Below are 16,092 nucleotides of genomic sequence, written 5' to 3'. Positions count from 1 at the left end.
TTTTAAAAAGGATAAAGTTAAGGTTTAGTGTGCAGTGGTTAGCTGTATTTAGCAAAACAGACTTGGTGCAAATTGAATAAAGTACTTTGAGTACACTAGTGAAGAATCACCTGAATATAAAACTTGTTTTGTTTTTGTTAACTTAGAATAAGCCTTTTAAATCTACATAGTAGCACATCTCCTTCCATGTAGGCCAACATCATGCACTGTTTCTATCATAGTACAAAACAGGGAAACTAGTAACATAGGCATATATGTATATGTTACAATGTTACAATGCTAGAATGTCATTTAGCAGACGCTTTTATCCAAAGCGACGTACATACGAGAACAAGAACAACACAAGCAAAGATCTAGACAAGAGGAAACAAGATCAGTAAGAGGAACAAAGTGCTTCAAGTCCATTTGGGTGCAGGTACTGCCAAGCAGTGTAAAGGCAATGCACAAAGTAAATAAGGGACATCTACAATGAAGCAACCAAACCATTTAAGACCTTCCATTATCATCATCAATAATTAACATCACCACAATAATGACCAAAGTACCAAGTGCTGGGTCACTCCAGACCTGAACACAGATTCCCAAAGTAGAGCAGGACAGTGTGAGTCAACTGTAGCTGGAAGACATGATCTGCCACTGGGGACAACAGTGGAGAACAGTCTAGCTAAGTGCATAGTGCTTCCTAAAGAGCTGGGTCTTTAGCTGTCTTTTGAAAGTAGAGAGGGACTCTGCAGATCGAATGGAGTTGGACAATTCATTCCACCATTTAGGGGCAACAGAAGAGAAGAGTCCAGCTAGTGATTTTGATTTTGAGGCCTTGTGTGCTGGAAGCACTAGGCGCTTTTCAGAGGCTGAGCGTAGGGGGTGAGGAGGGCAGTACACCTGGATGAGGGGTTCCAGGTAAACTGGAGCGGTTTTGGTTACTGCTTTGTAAGTCATGATTAGAGTTTTGTATCTGATGCGAGCTGCAACTGGAAGCCAGTGTAGTAAGATGAGCAGGGGAGTGACATGAGCTGTCTTAGGCTGGTTGAAGACCAGTGCTCCTGCATTCTGGATCATCTGCAGAGGTTTAACTGTGAATGCAGGGAGGCCTGCCAGTAGAGAGTTGCAGTAGTCAATGCTTGACATTACAAGAGCTTGAACCAGGAGCTGTGTTGCGTGTTCTGTCAGGTAGGGTCTAATCCTCTTGATGTTATAGAGGGAAAAACGGCATATATATAGTGAGTGGCCAGGTAAAGAACAAGAGTGGCTGTTGGGTGCAAAATAATTTTAAATTGATGGTAAACTTGTCATGTGGAGGATCGTACCTCTCATGCTTCACAGGAGCTTCTTGTCCTCAACTGTCCTGAACCGTTACTACACCGCATGAGGGGTGAGCAAGATTAAGTATAATTTCTACACACTGCACCTTTAAGGAAAAAATTAATGCCAGTATCTACATCATTTGAAAAATTGTGCCAGCACCTCAAAGCCGTGTTACACAACTGATTTTTGTGCTTTGGCCCATGTTGCAACCTATCCTTTTGTTGAATCTACAGGCAAACAGAAAAGCTGGCCTAGTTTCTCTATAATAGTACTCATCATTTATTATGTCAGAAACTCTTGAGAAGTTCTACCTCTGAATAAAAAAAGCTACATATATCTGCTGAAGTAATGGAGTTTTAGAGATACTTTATAAATCACAACAACCCTTGACACGCAGTGACGACAGCAAGGCTATTACAGAACAACTTTCCTGTGGTCAACTGAAATATGAAATGACACACACAGATGAAGACACACTCTTAATGTGTGTGTGTGTGTGTGTACCTGTCATGTTGTAGTGCATCCAGTTGAGCATAATTTCTGGAGCTCTGTACCACCGGGTGGCCACGTAGCCGGTCATTTCATCATCTGTATGCCGCGCCAAACCAAAGTCCAGGATCTGAGGAGGAGAGGAGGGATTATTATTTTTAGGAGGGCAAAAGAGAGAAACACATCCTAGTCTGTATGATCATGCAAATCAAAAGATGGCAAATCTTGTTTAAATCTAGTAGTCTGCTGGACTACTAACAATTCCACTGTCACGCCCCAGTACCATGGCTGCCCAAGCCTTCAGCTGCTCAACACCCAGACTCTGGAACTCCCTCCCCCCACACATATAAGACAGTCGGACTCCATAACATCTTTCAAATCCCAACTCAAAACTCACCTGTTCAAACTGGCATATTCACTCTAAATGGACTCTGAGCACTTCCCTAGCTTTTACTCTTTGTTTGTTTTTATGATGTTTTAATGATGAATGTTTTTATTATCTGTAAGGTGACCTTGGGTGATTTGAAAGGCGCCCAAAATAAAATGTATTATCATTATTATTAAATCAGTTTTTCCTCACCTTGAGCTCGCAGTCTTCATTCACAGCCAGATTGCTGGGCTTTAAGTCCTGAAGAGAAAAAAAGAGGATGAAAGAAAAGTCAAAGACCGGGATCATAGAGGTGTGTTAATGTTAACAACACGTGCATAAAATGTATTGATGTGGTATTCATCATTTTGCCCCTCTTAAAATGAGCAACATGATTGAAAGAGTGGCTAACAATTTTTAATTAGCAAACAAGACACATGCTTTACTAAGCTTTATCAGACTTCAGAGCAGAAGTGTAAACATAGACAGTCTGGACTTACTCTGTGGATGATATCTGCTGAATGGATGTACTGTAGGGGGAAAAAAACACAATACCAATTATGATTATTAGAATTAAAAAGCAATATCTAACCTAAATCCTACTTTTAATTCAAACACAGCACAACTACACTGGATTTAATTCATCTGAAGTGTTTATATTGACATCATAATTAATTCTGTTTGTGTATGTTTTCCCATATGTAACAATGTTACAATGTCATTTAGCAGACGCTTTTATCCAAAGCGACGTACATACGAGAACAAGAACAACACAAGCAAAGATCTAGACAAGAGGAAACAAGATCAGTAAGAGGAACAAAGAGCTTCAAGTCCATTTGGGTGCATGTACTGCCAAGCAGTGTAAAGGCAATGCACAAAAGTAAATAAGGAACATCTACAATGAAGCAACCAAACCATTTAAGACCTTCCATTATCATCATCAACAATTAAAATCACCACAATAATGACCAAAGTACCAAGTGCTGGGTCACTCAAGACCTGAACACAGATTCCCAGAGTAGAGCAGGACAGTGTGAGTCAACTGTAGCTGGAAGACATGATCTGCCACTGGGGACAACAGTGGAGAACAGTCTAGCTAAGTGCATAGTGCTTCCTAAAGAGCTGGGTCTTTAGCTGTCTTTTGAAAGTAGAGAGGGACTCTGCAGATCAAATGGAGTTGGCCAATTCATTCCACTATTTAGGGACAACAGAAGAGAAGAGTCCAGCTAGTGATTTTGAGGCCTTATGTGCTGGAAGCACTAGGGGCTTTTCAGAGGCTGAGCGTAGCGGGCGAGAAGGGCAGTAGACCTGGATGAGGGGTTCCAGGTAAACTGGAGCGGTTTTGGTGACTGCTTTGTAAGTCATGATTAGAGTTTTGTATCTGATGCGAGCTGCAACTGGAAGCCAGTGTAGTGAGATGAGCAGGGGAGTGACATGAGCTGTCTTAGGCTGGTTGAAGACCAGACGTGCTGCTGCTGCGTTCTGGATCATCTGCAGAGGTTTAACTGTGAATGCAGGGAGGCCTGCCAGTAGAGAGTTGCAGTAGTCAATGCGTGACATTACAAGAGCCTGAACCAGAAGCTGTGTTGCGTGTTCTGTCAGGTAGGGTCTGATCCTCTTGATGTTATAGAGGGAAAAATGGCAGGACCGAGCAATCGAGGCAACATGAACCCCGAAGGTTAGCTGGTCATCGATCATGACACCCAGATTTTGGGCAGACTTAGTGGGCATGAGGTTTTGTGATCCAAACTGGATATTGATCTGTGGGTCCATAGTGGGACTGGCTGGAATGATAATAAGCTCAGTCTTGGACAGGTTGAGCTGTAGGTGACGTTCCCTCATCCATTTAGAATTGTCAGCAAGGCAGGATGAGCTCCGGGCTGAGACAGTTGTGTCGTCAGGTGGGAAAGACAGGAAAAGCTGTGTATCATCTGCATAGCAGTGATAGGAAAAGCCATGGGAGCGGATCACTGCACCAAGTGATGCCGCCTACGTGAGCCGCCGCCACACGTAAACCGCCATCTGATATTTGCCACCACATGATGCGTAAGCTAGATCTGAGAGTATATACCGCCTTAGGTGGTGCAAATGTTCCAAGTTTCTGGCAGATTGCCAAGAAAACCTCCAAACTTGACAGAGTGCCACGCCCACATTTTTAGTCTGATCAGAATTCCTTTAACAATAATTTAATCATCAATATGTCTGCTATAGAATGTGCCTTGTTTGGACTGAATCGGAGTAAAACTCTAGGAGGAGCTCTCAAAAGTATGCACCCTTATTTTGGCCCCGTTTTTTTTACATTCAAAGCTGTATGTGCGTTTGATGCCCCGCCTCAACGCCTGCCACGCCCACATTTAAGTCTGATCAAAATTTGTTGTGATAATTTTTTCTCGTCAAGGTGTCTACTATAGGTTGACCTTGGTTTGGACTGAATCGGAGAAAAGCTCTCGGAGTTAATAGCGTTTGTATGCACCCTTATTTTGACACCATTTTTCATGTTCAAAGCTAGGTGGCGCTCTTCCTGTTGAGTTTGGGATATGGGTGCAAGAGGCTTTTTTGTGCGTCCTGATGCCATGTATATGTGGAAAAAATTTTCAAGCATTTAGCTCAAAATAACTCCTATGGGGAGGGGTTTTTGAAACTGTAGGGGGCGCTAGTGAGCACATTTTTTTCGAAACCCATAAAATGTCTCAATTTTCCCAGGACTGATGAGTGTGTTGGATGAGGTGAGATTACGTGCATTTTAAAGTCACAAAAATTCATTTTCCGACGTTTTTTTTTTATGCCCCGCCCCAAAGTCTGCCACGCCCACAACTTTCGTCTGAACGGAATGCCTTTACTTTGTATTAATCGTCAATGGGTTTACTATAGAATGAGCCTAGTTTGGACTGAATCGGAGAAAAGCTCTAGGAGAAATTAGCAAAAGTATGCACCCTTGTACGGACCCATTTTGGCCCATTTTTTCATGTTCAAAACTAGGTGGCGCTCTTCCTGTTGAGTTTTGAATATGGCTGCCACTGACTTTTTGTGCGTCCTGATGCCATGAATATGTATAAGATTTTTCATGCATGTAGCTCAAAAAACTCGATGCGTAGGGTGTTATTTTTACCTCTAGGGGGCGCTACAGAATTTTCTTTTACAAGACCTATAATAACTTGCAATTTTTACCAGGCCCGATGAGTGTGCAAAAATACACAACACACTGATCTTGTCTTGTGTCCTCTTTTGTGTCTTCTGAACTTTTATTGACATTCTCACATCATGATGAAAACATTAATTTGAAAACCTGTCAGCTTTAAGAGTTCTTGTGTTTCTTCTTTATTGCTGTCTTGCAGAATTCCCAGAGCTTTGGCTTTTATATAAATAGTCCATATGAAGCTTTTTGAGACGTTTCTGGATTGACTTTAGTTTTGTTTGTGCACTTGAAAGAAACTGCAAATGTACAGATGATTCAGAATGTGATTAATTTCTGTGCTATAAATAACACATTTGAAGATGGAAGCTTGGGGCCATAAATAAATGGACCTTGGGCCGTGATTGGCCCCCGGGCCACACTTTGGACACCCCTGCCTTAGGGTTACAATAGGGCCTTCGCCACCATCGGTGCTCGGGCCCCAAATATGACAGCAGTGAACAACTTAAAGCATTTAAAAGGAAGTGCAGTGATGTTGAGTTATGGGATGTATTAAGTTTTTGAAAGTGGTGAGTGGAAGGAGAGAGGTCAGCTTTAGGGATGGTTGCAGGTGATTCCAGAGGAACACTGGAAGGAGGTGCATCCAAAGGAGGTCCAGGCTTTGGGTGTGATGAGTTTGATAAAGTTTGATTAGTTACTGTAGATATAACAGGGTTAGGGATTTGTATATGAATAGAAACCAGTGTGTTTGTCTGTGAGAGTGGAGTGAGGGCCAGTTCAGCTGAGAGTACAGGTGGTGGACAGTGGTGAGTGGTGAACGGGGCTCCAGTGATAAAGCAGATAGCTGCGTGGTAAATCATGACATCCAGTTTGTGATAACATCAGTCTGAAACAAACAGTAACACACTTTAGACATGGTTCTGAATCATCTGTGTCACTCACCTTTAGGCCTCTGAGGATTTGGTAGATGAGAAACTGGACGTGATCATCAGTCAGCTTCTGACACTTGACGATGTTGTTGAGGTCTGCACCCATTAGGTGTGTCACCAGGTAGCTGCAAATCACAGAGTACAGCCGTTTAGATGTGAGATGTCATTTGCATGTGTATGTCTGTTCTTCCTTTCACTTTTTATTATTATAACTTATTACTTAGTGAAATCATTTTAATGCTATCTGCAGAAATGACTAGTTCAGAGTACTTACTACTCTATATAACTTTAGCATATACTGAAGAGAATGAAGTGGGTTTTATTTTGCATAACCCAGAAACTGAAAGAAAGGGAAGAGGGGGAAAATAAACTGATAAAAGAGAGAGAAGACAGTAAGGGTGTTATCTTGTTCCTTGTCAGTGGAATGTTTTTATGGTGATCACATCAGCTGAGTGTAAATGTGCCCGTTTATGATGCATCTGCTTTATCTGACCTCGTTCTACAGGGAGACTTCTGATTGGCTCGCTTGTGATCGTGTGCACGCGTCTGCTTCTTCTCTTGCCTAGCGGCAGAAGGATTCATGTTTCCTACTTCTCTTATGGTCACATGTCAAGGAAAGTTTCATATCTTTACTGTGCGACTGCACCGCTGTGCTTGTGCCCAAATGTGCCTGTGAAGCTTTTGCCACACATTTACAGAAATGTGCAACATGCTGATGGCGTCACCGAGTGTGGAGAAATCAAGGACACTGATTGAATATTGTGGGCACATACACACACACACACACACACACACACACACTGTACTCCCAGAGACTGCCAGGTGGCTGTTACCATGGAGACTAGCTGTGATGTGTATGGTGCACGTGTCCACCCTACATTCACCTTGCTACATGTTTAGCGCGACATGAGTCATTACGTGAATGCATAAGAGGAACTATGATTGGTTTGTAACCTCGAGTTTTGTTGTTGCATTAATATTGCACTCATGTGCTGATGTGAAAGTTATCTGGTTACAAGAGAGAGGCAGAGAGAGAGAGAGAGAGAGAGAGAGACCAAGGAGGGAAGAGAAAAAGGAGATGAAGGAAAACCCACAGGGGAAAAAACTTTGACTTACACATCATTGAACTCCTCTAGGCTTAATGCTGGTGTGAAAACGTCTAATAGACCAATCACCTGGAGGCAGAGAGAGAGAGACATCAACAGAACGTTAACATTATATATTTGAATGGAAGAAATTCCTACAGTTTGACAATGCTATCATGCTTTAATAAAAAAAAGCATGGGATCACCAGTAAGGTTCTGTTTTGTCATTGAGGAGACCAGCTGTGTGACATTTCTCCAAGTCATTTGTTCTCATTCAGTGCAATATCTAAAGTTTAACTTCATCTAGCCAAAACAAGCAGCATTGTTTGTACTCCTCCAGTTTTAATGCACACTAATTTGTACAATGACATGCTCTAGGTTGGCCTTGTAAGCGGTCGACAACAGATATGAAAGAGGAAGCAGCTAATATTATCTCTAACAGCTTGTACATCAGGCTGACAGGGCAGGCACCAGCAGTGTGCCAACGCTGTGTCTGAGTGTGAAGAAGACAAACACACATTTAAGACATCAGGAATTTTGCATACTGTTCTTCCCTTCTCCCCTTCTGTTTGCATTTTGGGCTTATAAGCCCCAGACTAAAACTAGCCCTGCTGTCACACGCCTGTGGGCCCTCGGGTGCCTTTCAGTTAAAAGGTTGATTCTTCTTAACTGGAAGGAGTGAAAGCCAGCATGCTTCATGAAGGATTCTTGGCTGGTGGATTACATAGACCTGCTAAATATGGAGAGAGCTGCTGGTCTCTTAAAGGTGACATATTCTGCTCTTTTTCATCAACATATATTGGTCTAAGAGGTCCCCAAAACATGTCTTTAAAGTTTATTGCTCATAAAAACACTTTGAAATCAGATTTTGGTCTGCCTGTAAACCCCTCTTTTTCAGCCCTGCTCAGAACAGGCTGTTTTCTGTGTCTGTGCCTTTAAATGAGAATGAGCTCTCTGACCACGCCCCCTCAGGAAGTGGGTGTGCCCTCGGCTGTCCAGCACTTTGATCTAATGTTTACATGTTGGCTGCTCACAGACCCGCGTTACTTCAACCCTCTGAATCTGATCCAGAATCTGATCCTGACGGAGAGGCGCCTGCAGCAGGACCTTTCTGAACGATTGGTCACAGATTTAGTGTTTCTTGTTGTTTTATTTGTCAGCATGTCGACGTGTGTCTTGGTACACAGCTACAAACATGTAGCTATGTGGCTATGCTAACTAGCGCTAGCACTTTTCCATGATAAATAAAAATCATCCACTAGATCTTCAAATCTGCAGACGTGGGGAGTAAAACCGACCTTTGTGTTTATTAAGACAGCCTACAACTAGCATGCCTCCCTCCTAAGCTCCTTGTTAGCACACGTGTGTGCAGGGAATGAAAAACGGAGGAGGGGTTGAGTTGTATTTTATACAGTCTATGGGCTGAACAAGCTCCGAGCTCTGACTTCCTGTTACAGACCGGATGGCGTTGTGACGTATGAAAAACACTGAAAACTGAAACGGCTGGTTTCAGCACACATTTACAGAAAGGTGGAGAAATCAGAACAGGGGCAGAATGGATTCTTTTTCATTTTCAGGGGGTTTGTAGACAGGGACACATATTTCAGGTAGAGAACCATTAAAAAGTTGATTTTGCATGATATGTCACCTTTAAAAGATTTGACTGAGGTCTGAGTGGGCTCTGGGACATTGTCAGGAGAGGTCTGGGTTAAGAGCTTGGTACTGTATTTATCTGTGTTCATGGTCATGTTCATTGTTGTCTACCTGCTGCTGTTATATCGGCTATTCAGCCTCTTAGGTGTTTAGTTGTGTATCTGAACTCACCCATCATGAATTGGTTAGGAATTATCATGCACCTCCCCACCCCCCAGTGTTGTGGTGTCTCCTATTATATTGTATCTTTTCTTTCTTTTTCTAGTTCTGTTATTGATTGTCTTATGTCTCTGTGTACTTGCATTTATGGAAAATCTAAATAAAAAATAAATAAATGAAAAAAGACATGAGGAGCAATATGTCACATAGGTTTCAGTGGTTCTAACAGGTTGATTTCTACAACAAACACCTTTTTTTTAATCATTTGAAAGGCTTTTACTAATTAATAATGCAGCACCTTTAAATATTTTATGACAGAGAACAGTGTGAAGGATGCATTTCATTTTAAGGTTTGACTTGGGTAAAAAAAAGAAAAAGAAGACAAGCAGAAAATCAGTTTGAGGATAATCATACATCTCAGTATATACATGCATACAAACTCATGCACTAGCACTGGCAGACAGTTGCCCAGTGGCAATGAGTGCCCACCCTGCCCCCGCCCCCCCTGGAGAGCAGAGACTGAGGTTTATAAAAAAAGTATATAACACTGGAGCAACCCGCCTACACAGGACAGAGACTCACAGCTGATTGGAGGGCTGATGCCACAACAAACAGCTGATTGGTCCACACAGGCCTTCCAAAATCAAAACTCTGGGAGTCTCCTGGCAACAGCGTGAGCAAAACACAGAATCCCTCTCGGAGGGAGGGATAGGTAGGTAATAAAACACTTTGATGATTAAAAACAAAAAAAAAGAACAGCTTTATGCAATTTTCCCCAGTATGATGAAACTGCACCTGACAACATGTTCATTTATAAATCAAAAGTAAGCTTTAGCTCTGCTGTCTGCAGCAAAATGTTGAGAAGAAAAAGGATTTTTGTGTTATCTAGGGACATTTTTGGACACCAACATCTTGCATTTGGAACAGCGATGTATACATGCACTGAATCTGTTTAATCCAAAGCATGTTAAACCTGTTTTAGAAATAGCTACACTGATGCATGTGGCAGAGAGAGCACAAGCACACCCTGCAGCATTTAACAGCTTTTCAAGATTTGAAGCAGTTCAAGTAGTGAGATAAGCGCCTGTATATAGGCTCCAGGAAATGTGATGTGAGAAGTATGGCACAATGTTAACTTGCCTTCACAGGAAATCAAATTAACTACAAGATCTGCTGCTTCGTCGATCCTAGCCGCTCTAAGATGCTCTTCACTTTCAAAGCTGCAGTTATGTTTTCATGTGTTTGACTGTCATTTCAAATTGTTATGCTTTGCAGGTTGATAATACTGATACTGTGTCACTCATCTGTCAGCACCAATAACATGCTGTTTCTACCCATCACTAAGGCAGACGGCAATTCCTGGAGTGTATTCTTCACAGCTCAAACTTCACGCACCCAAAGAAACATGTCATCTTGCTCAGTGACTAACACACATCATTCAGCAGTGTAGTTGCTCCCACACAGCACTCAGACTCCCATCAGCTGCTCTTCAGCTTCAGAAATCGTATCCACTAATATTACATAACAAAGCAGGATTCTCACTGTTTGGTCAGTGTTAGCTGAATGCTGCTGCAGCAGCCCATAGGAGCTGGAAGCTATGTTTATGTTTTGTATGTGGGCAGTGCCTACAATTACACGGAGAGAGGCAAGGAAAATAAAAAACAAAGCAGAGTTTCCCTGAGGGGAACTAGAGTCAATTACAGGATATATGAAACAGTGTGATGAACAACGTGCAACAGGCACAAAAGTTAAACACAAAAAGGCTAAACAAAGGGTGTTGCAGTTGCAAACCTGTTTGGGGAGTTGCTGCTCAAAATGCAGTCAACAACATGCTCTGATCTCTCACATGGACACCTTTTCAACTAAGGATCGGTCCATGTTGCTTCAGGCCAGTTTGTTCATTAGTGAATTGTTTGCAAGGTAAAACATGAAACTCAAACAAGAAACTACTTTCCACTTCTGGACTTTTACTGTCAGACTCAGGCTGCAGCAGCATCAGCAAGAGGACGGCTTTTCTCAAAGCTTTTGTCTCCTTTTCATGAATGCATATAGGGGAAGACGGGGTTGGTTGTCACACTTTTTACTGTTTTGATGATTGCTCATCATCGAAACATCTTTCAATAGTCAGTCCTACATTAAATTGAAGCTTAAGGTGTTGGAAAATGAGAGGGAAACACATTTCAAGCCAACTCATTGTAACAAAGAGGCAATTAACTATCAAAGACACTCTGACACATTATGACAACCAACCCCGTCACTGGTTGGTTGTCACACACTATGGGCTTGGTTGTCACACACTATGGGGTTGGTTATCACACACTATGGGGTTGGTTGTCACACACTATGGGGAAGGTTGTCACACACTATGGGGTTGGTTGTCACACACTATGGGGTTGGTTGTCACACTATGGGGTTGGTTGTCACACTATGGGGTTGGTTGTCACACACTATGGGGTTGGTTGTCACACACTATGGGGTTGGTTGTCACACACTATGGGGTTGGTTGTCACACTATGGGGTTGGTTGTCACACACTATGGGGTTGGTTGTCACACTATGGGGTTGGTTGTCACACACTATGGGGTTGGTTGTCACACACTATGGGGTTGGTTGTCACACACTATGGGATGGTTGTCACACACTATGGGGTTGGTTGTCACACACTATGGGGTTGGTTGTCACACACTATGGGGTTGGTTGTCACACACTATGGGGTTGGTTGTCACACACTATGGGGTTGGTTGTCACACTATGGGGTTGGTTGTCACACACTATGGGGTTGGTTGTCACACACTATGGGGTTGGTTGTCACACACTATGGGGTTGGTTGTCACACTATGGGGTTGGTTGTCACACACTATGGGGTTGGTTGTCACACACTATGGGGTTGGTTGTCACACTATGGGGTTGGTTGTCACACACTATGGGGTTGGTTGTCACACACTATGGGGTTGGTTGTCACACACTATGGGGTTGGTTGTCACACTATGGGGTTGGTTGTCACACACTATGGGGATGGTTGTCACACACTATGGGGTTGGTTGTCACACACTATGGGGTTGGTTGTCACACACTATGGGGTTGGTTGTCAAAATGGTATTTTAATGGGAGAAATAATTTTTAAAAAAGGCAAGAAGGCAGAACTAAATTTGAAAGTTGAGTTGCACTGACCATGGCCACCCCCTGGCTCCGCCACTGGATAGGCCTACATAACTTAATGCATTTTAACATAAAATGATCAAGGAACATGAACAGGAAACACATCTTTAGGCCAGCCTATATAACAACATAAAGAACAAAACAAACAGGCCGAACAATAATGGCCGACTCAACTAGGCTACATGCAGTCACTGTCTGAGTTACAGTGATGGCAAATGTAGGGTCTGCACACTCCAACTCATTTCACCATGCATGATTTTGCCAACATAGGGGTTGGTTGTTACATGTGACAACCAACCCCAAAGAGAATGTGACGACCAACTCCAACTGGATTTTTTTGCTAGCATCAAGGCTAACAACCATATAACAACTAGTTAGCTAGCTAATTAAAATCTAAACTATAGCTTTCCCCTCACACTTTGTAAGGGTAACACTTGTTTTGTTATAAACCCATCGTTTAAAAGCCTAGAAGAAAGTACTGAGGAGCTGAATATTTACAATTTGACATGAAAAACACAAAAAGTCCTCTCACCTCAAGTTCAGCTGTCTTACTCCAGAGAAGACTATGTAGGTGAGCTCTGATCCTAATTCTGGAAATGTCCATACCCCAATTTGAGAGACAGCGCCCTCTGGTGGCGAGATATAACGAGGGTGCCAACCAACCCGTGTGACAACCAACCCCGTTCTCCCCCACAACAAGCCAAGCTGGATGACTAACTTGTTTCAACAACAGTGAATTAAAAATATGCAGAATATGAAAAGTGTCAGGAGTCAGCGGTCGACTACAACTGACGAGCTAAGGTACCTGCAAAACCTAGCAGAATTTTACTAAGTAATTCCAGCTGGACACTTTAAAATAGTCTAAATATTGCTCTCTTGATTTCACTGGCCTGTTTTTCTTGAATAAGTTATTTTTATGTACTCAAACACATATTGTTTAACATTCCTTTAAGGATGTTTAATATCATCAATTATCACTAACGGCTGTCAATTATACACAAAGAACTTGTCAGGTACTTTAAACCATTATAAACCATCATACATCCCTGGCTCTGGCTTCAACTTCAGGTTTAAACCAGTTTAATTATCAAGTTCAAGCTCCCGATCAGCTCCTGTGTCACCATGATCTCCAGACACACAGCCACATTCCTAAAGGGTGGAGCAGGGTGCCATGAAGGACTCACACAGCACACCATGTAAGCAGCTGTAAGTAGTTTAGTACATACTCTGCAACCCTCATGCACAACTTCATGTCCACATGCTAAACTACAAACAATGCACACAATGTACACAGGAGGCGACTGCAGGTGACTTACATTCTCGTGCTTCATGTGTTTGAGCAGCCGCAGCTCTCTGTAGGTTCTCTTTGCGTGGATGATGGACTGGAAGGGTCTGGACAACTTCTTCACGGCTATCTTCAGGCTTGTCCTCACATCAAACGATGAACTGAAAAACACACAGGGCGTGAGAGGATGGTTAGACTTCATTGTGTATACAGTGATAGCATTGCATCAGGCTGAGAATGGTTGTATTCAAATTTATGTTTTTCTTTTATCTGGAAATGAGATGTTTCACGAGAATGTGTGGGAGGCTTTAACCCAGTGAACAAACAAAACAACTGCATAACACTGAAGTCTTCATTCTCTTCTTGTTATACTCTGCAGCCTAATGCTGTTTGCAGAACATGACTGAACCCGCTGCATTGTTAAAAGCAACACAAGAGTGTGAATAAAATCCACCGATTCTTAAACTGTGTGACGAATGAATAGGACAGCATGCTGGTCAATGAGTGTCTGCTTACAAAAAGCAGCATTCAGACCATAGACTGTATGAAAATGGACTGGTTCAGACAGAAACTTCTTTAAAGGTGACATATCATGCAAAATCGACTTTGAAATATGTGTCCCTGGCATGTCTACAAACCCCCTGAAAATGAAAAGAGTCCATTCTGCCCCTGTTCTGATTTCTCCACCTTTCTGTAAATGTGTGCTGAAACCAGCCGTTTCAGTTTTCAGTGTTTTTCATACGTCACAACGCCATCCGGTCTGTAACAGGAAGTCAGAGCTCGGAGCTTGTTCAGCCCATAGACTGTATAAAATACAACTCAACTCCTCCTCTGTTTTTCATTCCCTGCACACATGTGTGCTAACAAGGAGCTTAGGAGGGAGGCATGCTAGTTGTAGGCTGTCTTAATAAACACAAAGGTCGGCTTTACTCCCCACGTCTGCAGATTTGAAGATCTAGTGGATGATTTTTATTTTTCATGGAAAAGTGCTAACGCTAGTTAGCATAGCCACATAGCTACATGTTCGTAGCTGTGTACCAAGACACACGTCGACATGCTGACAAATAAAACAACAAGAAACACTAAATCTGTGACCAATGGTTCAGAAAGGTCCTGCTGCAGGCGCCTCTCCATCAGTATCAGATTCTGGATCAGATTCAGAGGGTTGAAGTAACGCGGGTCTGTGAGCAGCCAACATGTAAACATTAGATCAACGTGCTGGACAGCCGAGGGCACACCCACTTCCTGAGGGGGCGTGGTCAGAGAGCTCATTCTCATTTAAAGGCACAGACACAGAAAACAGCCTGTTCTGAGCAGGGCTGAAAAAGAGCAGTTTACAGGCAGACCAAAATCTGATTTCAAAGTGTTTTTTTGAGCATAAACTTTAAAGACATGTTTTGGAGACCTCTTACCAATATATTTTGATGAAAAAGAGCAGAATATGTCACCTTTAATATGAATGATTTTTACATGTTCCAGGTGTGGTACAACAGTGTAGCCAAACCTCATCCGTCTGGCTCAGCACACAATGTACAGACACTGGCCACTGAAAACCTTCTATTACAGCTATATAAGGTTTTATTCTGAACCTGTTCAAGAAATGAAATGTGTTTACATTTCATATTGTGAATATAACCGTGCATTAATAACTGCTAACAACAGCTGATTTTAGCCTACAGAATATAACCTAACTTCAGGTCTGCACCTCCTCCCCTGCAATTATGCTGGTGTTGTTTAGCCATCAGTCACCCTTTCATTCATTATTTTTCACATATCATTGCAAGGGTGTAACAGGATACATCACTGTCAGTGAGGAGCCAGAGCAAAATACAAAAAAGAACACAAAAAGGTGCGGCTACAGGAACATAACAACAAGACAAAGACAGAGTAACACAAGAGCTGAGAGTGAAACGTGCATTTTGATCCAATGATTTTAAAAGGCTAAAAACACATTATAGGATACATATCAAGTACTCTCTTGCTGAAAAAGTGAGTAATTCAAACTTAAGTACGCTGTTAAAAAAAGGCACTCATCTCTAATAAACAGACAGACACTATAAAGGGTGGTAGAAAGAGAGGCAGATGAGCAAGGCCCCCTAAAAGAAGTGTGACATTGATGCATTTCCTGTATCTGTGAGGAAGCAACCCACTTACAACAAACCGCATTCCTCCCAGGTCACTCACTTAAACTGTATCACAAATGCAGATTGCAAAATGAGAGGTAAAAAAAAAAAATCTGGTGTGTCTGTGATGTAAACTAAAGCACCGTTTCCTCTTTTTGTGGTCCAAGCATGCCAGATGGAAGCAATGAAATGGGGGAGCTTTCTTTTATTCATTTGGCTGCATTTGTGAAGAGGACCCGAGAGAAGTAATTAAAAACTAATATATATTAGTGTATGCTAAAAAAAAAACTACAGAGCTTGTTTAAATGTGCACTGTTGCATTTTGACTGAGACTTTAGTGCATGCAGTTTCAACACTTTTATTCCAAGAGAAGAAGGGAGTCACTTCCTCTTTCAAATGTTTCTCA

The 16,092-nt window shown here is 42.2% G+C and overlaps 1 protein-coding gene across 2 annotated transcripts in view; it reads right to left on the bottom strand.

Moving 5' to 3' along the window:
- The window catches only part of mapk14b (mitogen-activated protein kinase 14b), a 43,072-nt gene that overhangs the window by 8,258 nt on the left and 18,722 nt on the right, over positions 1–16,092 (bottom strand). For both annotated transcript variants that reach the window (XM_034689299.1, XM_034689290.1), the window contains exons 2-7: positions 13,595–13,724; positions 7,340–7,398; positions 6,237–6,348; positions 2,662–2,691; positions 2,375–2,422; positions 1,810–1,924 (exon numbers count right to left, since the gene is read on the bottom strand). In XM_034689299.1, the coding sequence (XP_034545190.1) occupies positions 1,810–1,924; positions 2,375–2,422; positions 2,662–2,691; positions 6,237–6,348; positions 7,340–7,398; positions 13,595–13,724 (494 nt within the window). The remainder of the gene's footprint in view (positions 1–1,809; positions 1,925–2,374; positions 2,423–2,661; positions 2,692–6,236; positions 6,349–7,339; positions 7,399–13,594; positions 13,725–16,092) is intronic.

The sequence above is a fragment of the Notolabrus celidotus genome, chromosome 1 (assembly GCF_009762535.1).
Source record: "Notolabrus celidotus isolate fNotCel1 chromosome 1, fNotCel1.pri, whole genome shotgun sequence".
In the NCBI taxonomy this organism is placed as follows: Eukaryota; Metazoa; Chordata; class Actinopteri; order Labriformes; family Labridae; genus Notolabrus; species Notolabrus celidotus.
The sequence above is the reverse complement of the archived record's forward strand: the minus strand, read 5'-3'. Positions and strand labels throughout refer to the sequence as shown.